Genomic DNA, 14,018 nt, shown 5'->3' with positions numbered 1-14,018 from the left:
CACCAGCTCGGAGTGCTGTTCAGAGTCCAGCATCTGCATGTGTTCGCTTGAGCTCACGTGGTCTCATACGTCTGTTGCTTCTACGTCCACCTTGGTAAAGATGTCCTTTCACAGACTGGTACAATTAACGTCCACTAATTCACCACAGAGCGTGCGGTGTGCGTCTTCCACCGATATCGCCCAGACCGTAGGCCGATCGCAGGTTCGATGCTGGCCCTGGTCCAGTTCTTTCTGTGTGGCACGCCGCATTCTGATGAAGGTTCCAGAGGAACGCATCCTAATTCAAACACTTCCTCTCCTACAGTGGCATGAGATCTTCTGTTTACAGTGCATCTGAAAGACGTTTGTGCAGCTAAAACCTTCTAATATGGGCAGCGAGATTCCCTCACCAGACCACAGTGACATTCATTTCTCTTTCATGTGCAAAAAAAAAACAAAAAACAACTCAGCATTTCAAGAAAACTCAGCATTTCAGCCTGGCACCTGTAAACAAGGTCTTCATTACTCAAACGGCAGATTGCTATGTGGCAGTGATGTGTGGAGAACACTATGACATCAGGGATTGCTGGTGTTCCTGGAGTGACGAACAGGGAGGTGAGTCGCACGGCCGAGCGGCCCAGGACGGCGTTCCGAGCAGTGTCAGCACTCAGCCTGGAAGTCCGGGCGGGCTTCGGAATAAGATGTCACTCTCAGTGAATGATGTTTGTGGGAATTCCCACTGGGATGCTGGTGGGAGCCTCTCCGTCTTCTTCCTTTCTGTCTGTTAACTTCATGTGCGCTTCTTTATGGTCGAGTGTTTACTGTGTTCCTGACAACGTTCATTACCGCCCGGAATGATCAACAATGGAGGAGTGCTGCCTACAGCTGGAATGGCATAAGAAAGGAGAAGAGTATCCCATCACTACAGCGAGGGCATGCCGATGTCCGTGGTGTGTGTGTGTGTGTTTGTGATACAGCCCAGGGGCTCCACGGGGCCCCTGTGGACGTGAGGACAGAGATGTTCATTATTTTGATTTTTTGTTCATTGTTCAGGAACAGTTACCTGCACTTTCACTGACACCCTTGAAGGATCCTGACTGACGTCCAGACAGGAGTAAAGCCCAGTACATTACAACTGAAAGAATTCGGTGCTAAATTAAAGTGACACAGTCCAGCTCTGTGAATCGTTACTAATTCAGTGTTGACGTTATTGTTCACAGCTACAAAGAAGCCAAAGTAGTGGTTTATTTACAGCTGTGTTCATAAACTAACGTGTTCTGTGACATCATTTATTCTGCTGGAGCAAGGCAGACGTGATCTCCTCACGGATGTGTGAGTTAATTCAGACATCACCGCTCACGTACTGCTGACAGGACTTAGCTAGCAGGACACTGGACCCTGATTCAGGACACTGGACCTTGAGTCAGCAGGCAGGACATTGGACCCTGAATCATTGTTTCATGTTCTACATTCACTGCTGTGTCTTCCCACCATATATGTTCATACATGTGATAACTGCTCAGTGGGATAAAAAAATGACAGGATCTGCAGTTGTGTGTGTGTGTGTGTGTGTGTGTGTGTGATCGCACCTATGCGTCTGTGTGTGTGTGTGTGTGTGTGTGTGTGTGTGTGTGTGTGTGTGTGTGATCGCACCCATGCGTCTGTGTGTGTGTGTGTGTGTGTGTATTACTGTCCTCCTCCATCAGTAACACACTGCATGTGTGACTCTGTAATGTGTCTGTATATTTATGTACACAGTTTTCCTGTGTCACGTGACTAGGCACGCAGTAGCTGCGTAGCATGTACGTTTGGCCGAGCATGGGTCCTGAAGAATCCCGTGTCCTGTCTCCAGGGCCCAGATCAAGGCCTCAGTGCTCAGAGTGAAGAGGAAATAAATACAGAAGGAACCGTGTGTGCCGCATGCTCGCTGGCGAGCATCTCCGAGTTGCTGTGGCTACGACGCTAGCGGAGGTGAAATTACACCAGGAAAAGTTTCTAAGCACTTTGATGAATTAACATGCGAGACCCGCCACTGCTGGTGCCTGCCTGAAACCACTGCGCAATGAGCCTTTATTTCTGTCACATTCATTTTATTTGCAAAAAAATAGGGAAAAAATTCTAAATTTCCCCAGACGCTCCTTAATATCAGAACTGGGAGTGTTAAGTGCTGCTTTTGCCGGCGTTTTCTTCAGTGTCTTTATTATAGAAAGTTTTATAATTAACTGACAGCGATCTCACATGAGGATTTCACTTCCAAGGATTAATGTTTGACAGTTTTACAGGTACAAAAAAATTAATCAGCTGGACTCTGGAATCAGTGGCGTGTTGATTTGCAATTTCTTTGAATTTCTGCTCGGAATGAAAGTTTCACTGTGAGGCAAGGGACTATAAGATTTGATTTTCTGGGACATTTCTCGCGAGACATATTGCAGTCTTTAGTGAAACATCTCCGTAATGTGACAAATGGGAGAAAGTCTTTATCCTTTGAAATGGCCAATCAGAAAGCGACGCAGTCATCACACTAACGTGTGCACGGTAAATCCGGCCTATGGCGGGTCATTTGGTAAAGTCTGATATGCGCTGTCCTCTCTGACGCACGCCACTCTGCGTTTATCTCCTACCCACAGTGGCCATAGACGTGGTTGGCCTCTATTTGAAGAGGTCAGAGGTCAGAGGGCGTTGATCCCTTTTTTTGGGAGTCTGCCATTTTGTCAGGAATGTTTAATGTATTTCACCCTGAACTCACACTTTCTGAAGCGGGATGAAGTCCCAGAGCTGCGCAGGCGCCTGCTGAGAGCAGAGTGTGTAGCGTGAGTAGTGAGCTGCAGCCTCAAACGTCACCTTCTCCTTATTCTTCACACACAGGCGTCAGAAGCTTTTCTTCACTCATACTCTTTATTGTGAAGAAAAGAAGTAGAAAAAAGGTCGAAGTTCCACGGAGGCTGAAACAAGCGTTCACGACAGGCGAAGCTCTGCACAGCGCAAGGCGCCATTTATGAATGGACGTGTGCTGACGAAAAATGTCCGTTGGCACTGACAGTTTTATGTACAAGAACAGCGTCTTTCATTAAAACGTGACACGGCACCTGTGAGCTACGGTCTTCCTGTGCGTTCTCCCCCACGCTAACGGGCCTCCCGCATACGGCGCACGTGCAAAGTCATTATGGACAGCAGATCTGCAGTAATCCTCGGAGGGTGCGCACGCAACAGAAGGTGTAGACACAGAAGACCGTTGTCTTTATTCAGTGTGTCTGAATAGATTTTGGTATTTAAGTCACAGGTTTATTAGAGAGAAAGAATGAAAGTAAATACAATGTGAAGTTTATTGTTTATTCTAATCAGGTATTCAGGGTTTTTTGGGGGGCAGATTTGGGTGTCTGTTCACCTTTTACCACGACGCTTTTTGCATCGTCACGTGAGAGCTCGGTCTCTGCCCACGTGAACCTCACGTGACAGCGTTTGCCATGAGCCGCGTGCCAACCCTGTGGCCACGTGTTTCCTCAGCCACGTCTCCCGCCTTACCATGGTGACGTTTAGTGCTCCCCTTCATCTAACATTGTCAGCCTGCGACCATTTCCACACGTCTCTATATTCAGTCTGGAATTCATGACTTTTCTATAAATTATAGAATAGCTCCATGAATCAGGCTGATGTGAGATGCAGGTGGCCAGGACTCAACCTGGACTCGGCTGAGACTCGGCCAGGACTCTGAAGGACTCTACCAGGACTCGGCCAGGACTCTGAAGGACTCTACCAGGACTCGGCCAGGACTCTGAAGGACTCTACCAGGACTCGGCCAGGACTCTGAAGGACTCTACCAGGACTCGGCCAGGACTCTGAAGGACTCTACCAGGACTCGGCCAGGACTCTGAAGGACTCTACCAGGACTCGGCCAGGACTCTGAAGGACTCTACCAGGACTCGGCCAGGACTCTGAAGGACTCTACCAGGACTCGGCCAGGATTTGTTTTGATGTTTATTTTTCAAAGGAGAGGAACTATTCAAACCCACCCAGATGCGGCGGCGAGTGTGGGGTTAGGCGGGTGGGGGCTGGCTTTAGACAGTGCACTGAACACTGATTGGTATTCATGTGCGGACCGTCTGCTCTTCCCTTCAGAGCAACTGCTAAATAAGGAATCTGTTTTTCATCCGGGCCAGGAACATCCAGAGCTCTTGCAATTCTGTATTTGCAGGATTTTTGTTAAGTGCATAAGTGACCGGGACGAGACCTCGGGTCTGCATGAGTGTGTGAGGATGTACACAGGACTTTAACACTGAAAATCTGTCAGTTGCTCTGAACACGTTGTCCCAGAACTCTTGTTACGGTTTCTCTGTTTTTTCTCTTTATGTGCATATATATTTGTGTATTTGTTTCTATGTGTGTGTGGGCGTGCCTGTGTGTGTGAGTGTGTGTGTATTTGCCTGCCAGGGTGTGTGTATGCGAGTGCGTGCACGTGTCCAGCGGAGACACTGCCAGTGCGTTTGGTGCCCAGTTCAGCGTGCGTGCTGTGCCAACCTGAGTCAGGCACGTGAGGGGCTATGCTTGGCACACGCTGGCACCACTGTGATTGAAATTCATCCCTGATGCCTGTCCTGAGTGTCACTCCTCACTTTAATGCAGAGCAACAGGAAGCAACAGGAAGCACCGGCGCTCAGATTGGGTCTGACGTGCCACCAGACCTGAGCAGGCGCACGGGACACGTCCAGGACACGTGTCCCGTACAGAGACTAGCCGGAATTACCCTGCACTCCGGCCGATTCTTGCTTTGAACTTCTGTTGCTCCCATTTGTTTAAATGACAGTAAGGCCCATCTGATATGATCAGAGATACTGTATTTCTCCAGACTGCTCACGCCGTGTGACACCCTTGGTGTGGTGTTCCTACTGATGGGCTTGTGGTAACATCCAGAATTCTTTACGTTTCTTGGATGTCATGAATCATCAAGAGACAGAAGACTTGTGGAATGGCTGGGGTTTCTCAGAGTTCCTCGGAGCGCACAGCTCGACTTGAGGGCGTATTGTCATGTCTCCTGAGCTGGGTCAGTCTGGCCAAGGCAACTGTTGCAGTCACGGTTAACGAATGCCGTACTGTCCAGGGTGAACGGAAACGTCTCACACTGATGAGGTGACATTTCAGCCTTTGAGCTTTTGTTTATGCAGATTCTAATTTAGATCAGACTGTTCACTAATGTGACGTATTTTCACTGTAATCACAAAGAAGAACAGAAAGAAATTAGATTATAGTACATATTAATACATATACACAATTACACATTAATGCATATACATATTAATACACATAATACATGTACACAAATACACATTAATGCATATTAATACATATACACATTAATACACATTAATACATATACACAATTAAACATTAATACATATTAATACATATACACATTAATACACATTAATACATATACACAAATACACATTAATACATATACACATTAATACATGTACACAAATACACATTAATACATATACACAAATACACATTAATACATATACACATTAATACATATACATATACACATTAATACACATTAATACATATTAATACATATACACATTAATTCACATTAATACATATACACATTAATACATATTAATACATATACACAAATACACATTAATACATATTAATACATATACACATTAATACATATACACATTAATACATATACACATTAATACATATTAATACATATACACATTAATTCACATTAATACATATACACATTAATACATATTAATACATATACACATTAATACATATTAATACATATACACATTAATACATATACATATTAATACATATACACATTAATACATATACACATTAATACATATTAATACATATACACATTAATACACATTAATACATATACACAAATACACATTAATACATATACACATTAATACATATACATATACACATTAATACACATTAATACATATTAATACATATACACATTAATTCACATTAATACATGTATACATTAACACATTAATACATATACACATACACATTAATACATATACACATTAATACATATTAATACATATAGAAATTTATAAATATTAATACATATTAATTCATGTAATACAGCATTGTATTCAGTTATTTCAGACGTTTGCTCTTTCTGGTGTTTTTAGGGTTCCAGTGAACAGTGGCGTGTGCTGGTTTGTGGATGCTGGTGCAGATTAGGATTACAGAGTACAGAAGATCCCAGAGCATGCCAACAGCCTGCTTACATGATCCTTAGCTGCTGATGGACTCTGAGGGTTGCTACGGAGATCTAAATTATTTACATGTCCGTCAGTTTTATACCCGGTTAGAGCACAAACTGATCCCACCGTGGAGCTCAGAGCAACACAGCCATGCAGCGTTCACTATGTGTCTCTCTCCCTCAGGCTCTCTGTTTGTTCTGGTACCTAACGTTGGAGTGTGTGTCAAAATGTTGTGTGTCAGGCTAACGGTGTGTGTGTCAGGCTAACGCTAGAGTTTGTGTCAGGCTAACGTTGTGTGTGTGTCAGGATAACGTTGTGTGTGTGTGTCAGGATAAGTTTGGAGTGTGTCAGGATAACGTTGGAGTGTATGTCAGGAAAATGTTGGTGTGTGTGCCAGGCTAACGTTGGAGCATGTGTCAGGATAACGTTGTTGTGTGTGTCAGGATAACGTTGTTGTGTGTGTCAAGATAAGTTTGGAGTGTGTCAGGATAACGTTGTTGTGTGTGTCAGGATAAGTTTAGAGTGTGTCAGGATAACGTTGTTGTGTGTGTCAGGATAAGTTTGGAGTGTGTCAGGATAACGGAGTGTATGTCAGGATAATGTTCTGTGTATCAGGATAACATTGGTGTGTGTTTCAGGCTAATGGTGTGTGTGTCAGGCTAACGCTGGAACATGTATGTCAGGATAATGTTGGAGTGTATGTCAGGATAATGTTGGAGCGTGTGTCAGGATAACGTTGGAGCGTGTGTCAGGATAACGTTGTTGTGTGTGTCAGGATAAGTTTGGAGTGTGTCAGGATAACGGAGTGTATGTCAGGATAATGTTCTGTGTATCAGGATAACATTGGTGTGTGTTTCAGGCTAATGGTGTGTGTGTCAGGCTAACGCTGGAACATGTATGTCAGGATAATGTTGGAGTGTGTCAGGATAATGTTGGAGTGTATGTCAGGATAATGTTGGTGTGTGTGCCAGGCTAACGTTGGAGCGTGTGTCAGGATAACGTTGTTGTGTGTGTCAGGATAAGTTTGGAGTGTGTCAGGATAACATTGGTGTGTGTTTCAGGCTAACGGTGTGTGTGTCAGGCTAACGCTGGAACATGTATGTCAGGATAATGTTGGAGTGTGTCAGGATAATGTTGGAGTGTGTCAAGATAATGTTGGAGAGTGTGTCAGGATAACATTGGTGTGTTTGCCAGGTTAATGCTGGAGTGTGTGTCAGGATGATGTTATGTTTGTCAGGATCATGTTGTGTGTGTCAGGCTAATGCTGGAGTGTGTGTCAGGCTATCATTGTGCGTGTCAGGCTAATGTTGGTGTGTGTGTGTGTGTGTGTGTGTGTGTGTGTGTGTGTGTGTGTGTGTGTGTGTGTGTGTGTGTGTGTCAGGCTAACAGTGTGTGTGTGTCAGGCTAACAGTGTGTGTGTGTCAGGCTAACGAAGTTTGTATCAGGATAAGGTTGGAGTGTGTGTCAGGTTAATGCTGTGTGTCAGGCTAACGCTAGAGGGTGTCTGAGGATAAGGTTGGAGTTTGTTTCAGGCTAACGCAGGAGTTTGTGTCAGGTTAATCTTGGAGTGTGTGTCAGGCTAACGTTGTTGTGTGTGTTAGGCTAACGCTGGAGGGTGTGTCAGGCTAACGTTGTTGTGTGTGTTAGGCTAACGCTGGAGGGTGTGTCAGGCTAACAGTGTGTGTGTGTCAGGTTAACGCTAGAGTGTGTGTCAGGCTAACAGTGTGTGTGTGTCAGGTTAATGCTAGAGTGTGTGTCAGGCTAACAGTGTGTGTGTGTCAGGTTAATGCTAGAGTGTGTGTCAGGCTAACGGTGTGTGTGTCAGGATAACGTTTCTGTCAGGATAATTTTGGAGTGTGTGTCAGGATAAGGTTGGAGTGTGTCAGGCTAATGGTGTATGTCAGGCTAACACTAGAGTGTGTCTCAGGATAAGGTTGGAGTGTGTGTCAGGATAATGGTGTGTGTGCCAGGCTAATGTTGTGTGTGTCAGGCTAACGCTGGAGTGTGTGTCAGGCTAATGCTAAAGTGTGTGTCAGAATAAGCTTGGAGTGTGTGTCAGGATAATGGTATTTGTGTCAGGATAACGTTGGAGTGTGTGTCAGGATAACGTTGGAGTGTGTGTCAGGATAACATTGGAGTGTATGTCAGGATAACGTCGTGTGTGTCAGGCTAATGGTGTTTGTGTCAGGCTAACGGTAGGTTATATCTGAAGATAAGGTTAGATTGTGTGTCAGGCTAACGCTAGAGTGTGTGTGTGTCAGGATAAGGTTAAAATGTGTCAGGATAACGTTGGAGTGTGTGTCAGAATAATGGTGTGTTTTTCAGGTTAACTTTGGAGTGTGTCAGGATAACGTTGGAGTGTGTGTCAGGATAATGTTGGAGTGTGTGTCAGGCTAATATCGGTGTGTGTGTTAGACTAATGTTAGAGTTTGTCTCAGGATAAGGTTGGAGTGTGTGTCATGCTAATGCTGGAGTCTGTGTGTCGCGATAAAGTTGGAATGTGTCAGGCTAACATTAGTGTGTGTATCAGGATAACATTGGAGTGTGTCAGGATAATGTTGTTGTGTGTGTCAGGATAAGGTTGTGTGTGTCAAGGTAAGGTTCGCGTGTGTTTCAGCATAAGTTTGGAGTGTGTCAGGATAAAGTTGGAGTGTGTGCCAGGCTAATGTTGTGTGTGCCAGGACAAGGTTGGATTGTGTGTCAGGCTAACGTTGCTGTGTGTGTCAGGATAAGGTTGGGGTGTGTGTCAGGTTAACGGTGTGTGTCAGGCTAACGTTAGTGTGTTTCTCAGGATAACATTGGAGTGTGTCAGGATAATGTTGTTGTGTGTGTCAGGATAAGTTTGGAGTGTGTCAGGAAAATGTTGATGTGTGTGTCAGGCTAACGCTAAATTATGTCTCAGGATAACGTTAGAGTGCGCCAGGCTAATGCTGGAGTGTGTGTGTCAGGATAATGTTGAAGTGTCAGGATAACGTTGGAGTGTGTGTCAGGATAACAGTGTGTTTTTCAGGTTAATGCTGGAGTGTGGATAATGTTGTGTGTGTCAGGATAAGGTTGGAGTGTGTCAGTCTAACGGTGTGTGTCAAGCTAATGCTAGAGTGTGTCTCAGGATAAGGTTGGAGTGTGTGTCAGGCTAACGGTGTGTGTCAAGCTAATGCTAGAGTGTGTCTCAGGATAAGGTTGGAGTGTGTTTCAGGCTAACGGTGTGTGTGTCAGGCTAACGTTATTTGTGTCAGCATAACGTTGTGTCAGGATAAGGTTGTTGTGTGTGTCAGGCTAACGCTGGAGTGTGTGTCAGGATAAGGTTTGAGTGTGTCAGGATAGTGTTGGAGTGTGTGTCAGGCTAACAGTGTGTGTGTGTCAGGATAAGGTTGTTGTTTGTGTCAGGATAAGGTTGGAGTGTGTGTCATGCTAATGCTGGAGTCTGTGTGTCGCGATAAAGTTGTTGTTTGTGTCAGGATAAGGTTGGAGTGTGTGTCAGGCTAACGGTGTGTGTGTGTGTCAGGCTAACGTCCGTCATGTCTTCATGCTTTTACTAAAGGACACTCAGCAGTCCCATTTTCTCTCTCTCTCTTTCTCTCTCTCTCTCTTTCTCTCTCTCTCTCTCTCTCTCTCTTTTTCTCTCTCTCTCTCTCTCTCTCTCTCTCTCTCTGTCTATTTATTTGTCTCTCTCTATATTATTCACTCCTTTCCCTCTCCTCCCTCTTTCTCTCTTTCTCACTTGCTCGCTCACTCACTCACTTTTTTATTCATGAACAGGCTCCGCACGCACTGTGGAAGTACCTTCTCCCTCAGGGCTAAACATCGAGTTCCTTAAGAAGCCTGAGCTCTTGATCCAAACAGTTATCAATAACCTTGAAACGCTTTTGCTCTGTTGCCCAATTTGCTTGTTATGTATTTGAACATGCGCTCTTGCATGATAAGTAAAGGTGGAAGAAACATTCCAGTCATACGAGGAGAAATGGAACAATCCGCACCGGTCCCAGATGCCAGCTTAGACACACCTGGCGCTCTGAATACACACTTCCTTTCCTTTCGCAGTAACGTCTCCACCTTGGTGTGTGTTTCAGGCCTTCCTTTTTCCATTTGTCCTTTTTGCCAAGTCACATTCACTTATTTTAAGGTGTTTGTGTGTGTGTGTGTGTGTGTGTGTGTGTGTGTGTGTGTGTGTGTGTGTGAGGAATTCGCGGACAAGCATTTCAAAGAATAGAATTTTCCTTCACACTTTTCCGTTGTAATTTCTCAGTAATTTTCAGTTGCATAAACATAAGTTTTGACATGCCAGACGTGTCCGGTTCCGTTTTTTGCGGATCCTGTGGAAGCTTGGGAATCTCATGGTTCTCATTCTGTGTCTCTCTGTCTCCAGATGAACATGGACATTTGAAGATCTACCTTCCCAAGAAGCTGCTGGAATGCCTGCCAAAGTGCTCCTCCCTGCCCAAAGAGAGACACCGCTGGAACACCAACGAGGTAAGGGAGCGCTCGGATCCGTCCGGATCCGCCCAGACCGCCGCCAGAGCCTACCGAGGCTTCAGTAACACTCCCAGTAAATCCCTCAACTTTCTAAGACCCCCACAGGGGACGCGATGAACCGTTGTTCTCCGTGAGCACACAAAATGCCATTTTGGTAAGTTTTATGTAACAGTAACCTCAGCGTGGGGTCCTGCCTTTGTGGCTTCCCTATTCCCTGTGACCCAGCCCACCTGCAGGAGGGGCTCGGTATTACAGCTTCTAAAATCAACCCAAATACAGACCAAATATTAAACACAATTCAAACCTCTTATTTTCATTTTCAAATGAATTTTTAATACTTTAAACAAGTCTGATTAATCAGCACGGATCCTAATGCCTGATTTTAGTGATTAAATTCTGCGGATTAAATTATGGGCCCGGTTTTCATTCACAGTTTACTGCTGACTGAACAAACCTGAGATATAAACAGTGATGATGTTGAGAGATTTGTGTTCGTTATTGGCAGATCCTGGCGGTCAGGGCAAGATGCGTGCGATATTGGTAGGTTTTATTGCAACAAAATCCAGACGCAGAAGAATACACTGTGTAATTGAGTTCGGCTTTATTGTGAGCTGTAAAAAACAGCATGTCAAAGCATCTCAAGCGTCCCGTGTTCCGTCAGACCCACAGGGCGCTAATGAGAGCACACTTTCTTACACGTGTGGATGTAGACGTTGCGGAGACTGACGTGTGTACAGCAGAGTTTCATTCTGAAACACTGGGCCAGTCACATTACGAGAAGCTGTGTGTTGTCTTCTGTGACGTGGCCATGTAAACAATCACTTGGGAACAGCGTGTGCATTTTTTTAAAAAAATGTGGGCAGACATAATTAAATGAAGAAAATATCACAAGACCAAATGGTTATTTATTTATTTATGTATTTATTTATTTGTTTGTTTGTTTGTCTATTTATGTAAAGATAAACATAAAAGAAAGCCTATGAATTATAGTTAGCCTATGAATAATCTCTAATTATAATTACAGTCCTACATTATGCATATTTGATTTGAAAAATGGTTAAAAGATGAACTTTTTTATGTGTTACTACATGGTGAACATCTCAGTGTTTTTATTTCTTGCCTGCCTGTGTGTGTGCTGATGTGAGCTGTAAATCTCTGGGGTTTCTCGCCCATGGGGGATCCTGTCCACATGGGTCACAGAACCTGCGCTTGGTGTCCGGACTCTCAGAAAGGCAAACGTAGGTCAACCCAGATTAGGAGGGAGAGTTGGAGTTGCTGGACTCTCTAACCCAAATTAGGAGGGAAGATTCTTGGAGATTCTTGGAGATTCTTGCCTCTCTCTCTGTGGGCGTCTCTTTACAGAACAGGAGTGCAGTGTGCGCTCAGAACATCTGACTTTGATATTCAGCCCTAAAATAGTTTGATCAATATGGCAGCATGAATCTGTTAGTTGTCTTAGGACAGAAGATAATTTACAATTGATCTGTTGAAGATTGAGATTTAGAAAGTGTTCATAAAACAACCTCTCGATGGCAATCTCGGATCGCTGTTGTATTAACTTCTGTTAAATGAAACTTAGTCTTTACATTAGACCTCCAAAGCTCAACTTTTTGCTTGCTTGACATCTTTATAATTCTTTGTGTGAAACTTCATGAAAACAAAACGTTGCAGGATCCCTTGTGAAGTGCACGGCCGATTTAAGGTTTAACTTGTAAGCACTTCGGTGCCATCACAAAACAACAAAAATCCTTCAATAACAGCAACAACAAATCCTGCACACTGTTGTTTATGTTTTGTTGTTTTTCTATGCAAAACATCTATGCGTGGTTTGCGTTTGAACGCGCATTTTCATCTCAGAGATGCCGGAATGTTCACTTCTGTGGAGCGTCAGGCTTTGCGAAGGCCACACCAGTGTGAAGACACCTGCCTCAATGCCTCTCCACCGAGCGCGTGCGTCTGTGCTGTCAGGAACACAGGAGCTCCACTAAAAAGTTCACACTGCCTGCCCCTCCACCCTGGCTGTCTCTCCACCCTGGCTGTCTCTCCACCCTGGCTGTCACCTGTCTCTCTGCCCTCCTGATCTCCTAGCCATCTTTTCTCATTTCACCTTGCGCACCCTGAAATGGAAAGAGACGTTGCAAGAAACAGAGAGGGATTCCTGGGGCTTTCTTGGGAGTTTGCAAATGTAAAAGTTTACAGAAGTTTACAGAAGTTTACAGAAGTTTACCTCGTTACTCAAGTTTTCATTAACAGCTTGAGGGGAGGCAGCGATTGTGGCTTGTACAAACCTCCCCTGTGCTTAGGCTCCCCGCCCTCCAGACGGCAGCAGGAGGTGGGAGGAGGAACCAGTCACATCTATAAATGAAAGCGCACTTAGCTTGTTCAGGCAGGCTCCTCCTGCACGTTTGCTCTGATATACAGCAGTGGTCTGGGTCACCTGGCCGGATGCATGATGAGTTCCGGCAGCACTAACTCCTGCACACAGACTGGTGACGGCTGTTCTCCTCAGGCTCAAACCAGCTGTTTTCAGCGACTGGTACGCTCCAGTGACATGACCCCTGCTCTCGCCCGGTTGCCCCGGTCACAGGGATGTCCCGTAGGCATGGCAACACATCCCCCCTCACAGGAACAGAAAGGGCCTGCTGGTAGTGAGGAGGGGCTCTGGTCGGGCACGTCTGGTCGTTCGTCCGCGTCGACCCTGAAGGCCACGCCCTCTCCTAAACAATAGTGAGACAGTGGAAACGTCACTGTAGGATGTAACCATTATGAAAGACTATAACAGGTAGAGTGAGTCCACAGAAACAAACCGGCAGAGAGGAAGGACAGAAGGGCTAATGAAGGTGGGTGGAAGATGTCTCGAGTCTCCGCAGGTTTGCCAGGCTGAACAGGGGGCTCTCTCCCAGAGGTTTGACCCCCTCCACAGGGCAGCGTGTTGAGTTCCTGATGGGCTTGGGATGACGGCCACGCCCACAGTGGCCAAGGGCCCCACCTGACGAGCTCACAGGACAAGCTCCCCCCTTCCTCCACACCTGACAGGGAAAACATGCGCATGTTAATCTGTCATATTAGCATGTTAATCTGCAGCGGCATCTCCTAACGTGATGTCCAGGCGTTTCCAGTCAGGCCTTGGAGGAAGTGTTACAGAAGCACTCTCTATTCAGCACCATGGCCTTATGGGAAATGAATCTTATTGAGGATAATGACACGGACGTCTATTAAGTTGAAAAATGCACGTTGGAGAATGACCACGCTAAAAATGAAATCTGCGGAACGTCGGTGAGTCGCGAGGGTAGGAGAAAAAAGCCCACCAGGACCGCGGGAGGA

The 14,018-nt window shown here is 45.2% G+C and overlaps 1 protein-coding gene across 9 annotated transcripts in view; it reads left to right on the top strand.

Moving 5' to 3' along the window:
- The window catches only part of camta1b (calmodulin binding transcription activator 1b), a 228,868-nt gene that overhangs the window by 7,208 nt on the left and 207,642 nt on the right, over window positions 1-14,018 (top strand). For all 9 annotated transcript variants that reach the window (XM_081705222.1, XM_081705223.1, XM_081705228.1 and 6 more), the window contains one exon: window positions 10,588-10,691. In XM_081705222.1, coding sequence (XP_081561348.1) covers window positions 10,588-10,691 — 104 coding nt within the window. The remainder of the gene's footprint in view (window positions 1-10,587; window positions 10,692-14,018) is intronic.

Source organism: Electrophorus electricus, chromosome 22 (genome assembly GCF_041902795.1).
Source record: "Electrophorus electricus isolate QZ-2024a chromosome 22, ASM4190279v1, whole genome shotgun sequence".
In the NCBI taxonomy this organism is placed as follows: domain Eukaryota; kingdom Metazoa; phylum Chordata; class Actinopteri; order Gymnotiformes; family Gymnotidae; genus Electrophorus; species Electrophorus electricus.
Note: the sequence above shows the minus strand (reverse complement) of the source record. Positions and strands in the feature narration are given on the sequence as shown.